Here is a 2354-nt window from a genome sequence, read left to right as displayed (position 1 = left end):
TATACATGTAAAAGAAATGATAAAAGAAACATTAAAAAATGATAAAATGTATATATTAGATTTGTTTCTATGTTCTGATATTTTCTGAAAATTTGAATTACTTTGCAATAAAAAATAAAAAACAAAAGCACTGAAAAAACAAAAACAAACAAACAAAAAAAACCTCAGAGATATAGTGTCAGGCACACAGGCATCCTCCAAATTCACTTCCCATGAGTAACTCTGATTTTCATTGCTGTCCAGCTCTGACCTTGCCATCACACTTCAGTCCCTTAGAGACTGCCTTTGGGAATGGAGGGCAACCAGTCATGGATCGCAGAATTCATCCTGCTGGGCTTCCAGCTCAGTGAAGACATGGAATTGCTCCTCTTTGTTATCTTCATCCTGTTATATACCTTCAACCTGCTGGCAAATGGCATGATCTTGGGACTCATCTCACTTGACCCCAGACTGCACATCCCCATGTACTACTTCTTGTCTCATCTGGCCATCACTGACGTAGCCTATGCTTCCAGCCATTTGCCCAATATGCTGGAAAACCTAGTGAAACACAAGAAAACCATCTCCTATTTCTCATGCACTATGCAGATGGTTTCCTATTTGGCCTTTGCTTCTGTAGAGTGCCTGACTTTGGTGGTGATGTCCTATGACCGGTTTGTGGCCATCTGCCACCCCCTGCAGTACACGGTCATCATGAACTGGAGGGTGTGCACATTCCTGGCCATCGCTTTCTGGGCGTGTGGATTTTCCCTGGCCATAGTCCAAGTAAGCCTGTTTCTAAGGCTGCCCTTCTGTGGGCCCCAGAAGGTGAACCACTTCTTCTGTGAAATCCGATCTGTGCTCAAAGTGACCTGTGGTGAAACCTGGATCAACGACATTTTCCTCCTTGCAGATGGCGTGTTTATCTTAATTGCTCCCATTTCCCTGGTACTGGTCTCCTACGTGTGCATCCTCAGGGCCATCCTGAAGATCCAGTCAAAGGAGGGCCGCAAGAAAGCCTTCTCCACCTGCTCCTCCCACCTCTGTGTGGTTGGGTTCTACTTTGGCATAGTCCTGATGGTTTACATGATCCCCGACGACGATAATCGAGAGGAGCCGCAGAAAATCCTTTTCCTGTTTTACACTTTCTTCAACCCATTACTGAACCCCCTCATCTATAGTCTAAGGAATGCTCAAGTGAAAGCTGCCTTCCACAGAGTATTGAAGAAAAAGAGGACAGTGTGACACAGGGCAGATTGATGGTTTATAAAATTTCCCAACAAAACGCATGACTTAAGGATGAGAATTCTCGAAGAGTAACATCATCAAGATGGCAGAATATGAACCCCAAGCCCCCCTTCCTCCGTGGAGATGACAACATAGATCAAATTGCCATCATGGAACACCAGACATCACACAGGAGTTTGCAGCACCCCAGACTAGCACAAAGTCAACAAGAGATGCAGTGGAGTTTTTAGGCCAATGTATGGCATTTGACCCACCAGACCTCCTCCTCCTCCCTGATTCAGTGATAGGATCTGAAAAAATTCCCAACTCCCAGCTCTCCTGCAGGAGAGAGAGAGAAAAAGAATGGCCCATGCCTATCCGTTCTAGCTTTTCAGGTCGGGCAGGAAGCCTGCAGGCTTGTTTTCTGTCATGCCTGACTTAGAGCATGGGAATGGCAATTTGGACTCCTTGTTGGGACCACAGAGAAACAGAGCAAGCACCAACTTTTTACACTTATACATAGATTTTTAAATATTCACACTTCATGTAGATGTGTAGTGTTATCTCATTATAATGGGAGATTCCCTGATATATGATATTGAATGTGTTTGCATGTGCTTCCTTACCATCTGTATATCTTTTCTGGTGAGGTATTTCTTTGTATCTTTTGCCCATTATTATGTATTGTAATAAACTTTACTTTTTTAGAGCAGTTTTAGAGTCATAGCAGAATTGAGTGGAAGATACAGATATAGCCAATTTACCCCCTGCCTCTGCACACACATAAGCTCCCCCATATCACTCTCTCATGGAGTGGTACCTTTATTATCATTCATCAACTTGGAATGACACAATATTATCACCCAAAGTCCATCACTTACATAAGGTTTCACTCATGATGTTGTATACTCTCTGTGTTTGCACAAGTGTATGATTATGTATATCCACCATTATATTATCATATAGAGTAGTTTTACCCCCTAAAAAATCACCTCTTCCTCCCTCTTTGCTGATCCCTGACAACCACTTATCTCTTAGTTGCATCCATAGTTTTGGCTTTTCAGAATGTCATATGGTTGGAATTATAAAGTATGTAATTTTTTCTCACATTGGTTCCCTTCATTCAGTTGTATGGATTTAAGTTTCCT

General features: G+C 42.5%; 1 protein-coding gene across 1 annotated transcript; it reads left to right on the top strand.

Annotated features, from left to right (window-relative positions):
• Window positions 1–291: 291 nt before the first annotated feature.
• LOC110150201 (olfactory receptor 2A2-like) lies at window positions 292–1224 on the top strand. The gene has a single exon (XM_020913100.2). It carries the CDS (start codon window positions 292–294, stop codon window positions 1222–1224), a length of 933 nt encoding a protein of 310 aa, XP_020768759.2.
• The last annotated feature ends 1130 nt before the right edge of the window (window positions 1225–2354 follow it).

Source organism: Odocoileus virginianus, chromosome 1 (genome assembly GCF_023699985.2).
Source record: "Odocoileus virginianus isolate 20LAN1187 ecotype Illinois chromosome 1, Ovbor_1.2, whole genome shotgun sequence".
Classification (NCBI taxonomy): Eukaryota; Metazoa; Chordata; class Mammalia; order Artiodactyla; family Cervidae; genus Odocoileus; species Odocoileus virginianus.
Note: the sequence above shows the minus strand (reverse complement) of the source record. Positions and strands in the feature narration are given on the sequence as shown.

Bases quoted from the DNA above. Each gene is read 5' to 3' on its own strand.
- LOC110150201 (XM_020913100.2), top strand. From the start codon at position 292: ATGGAGGGCAACCAGTCATGGATCGCAGAATTCATCCTGCTGGGCTTC.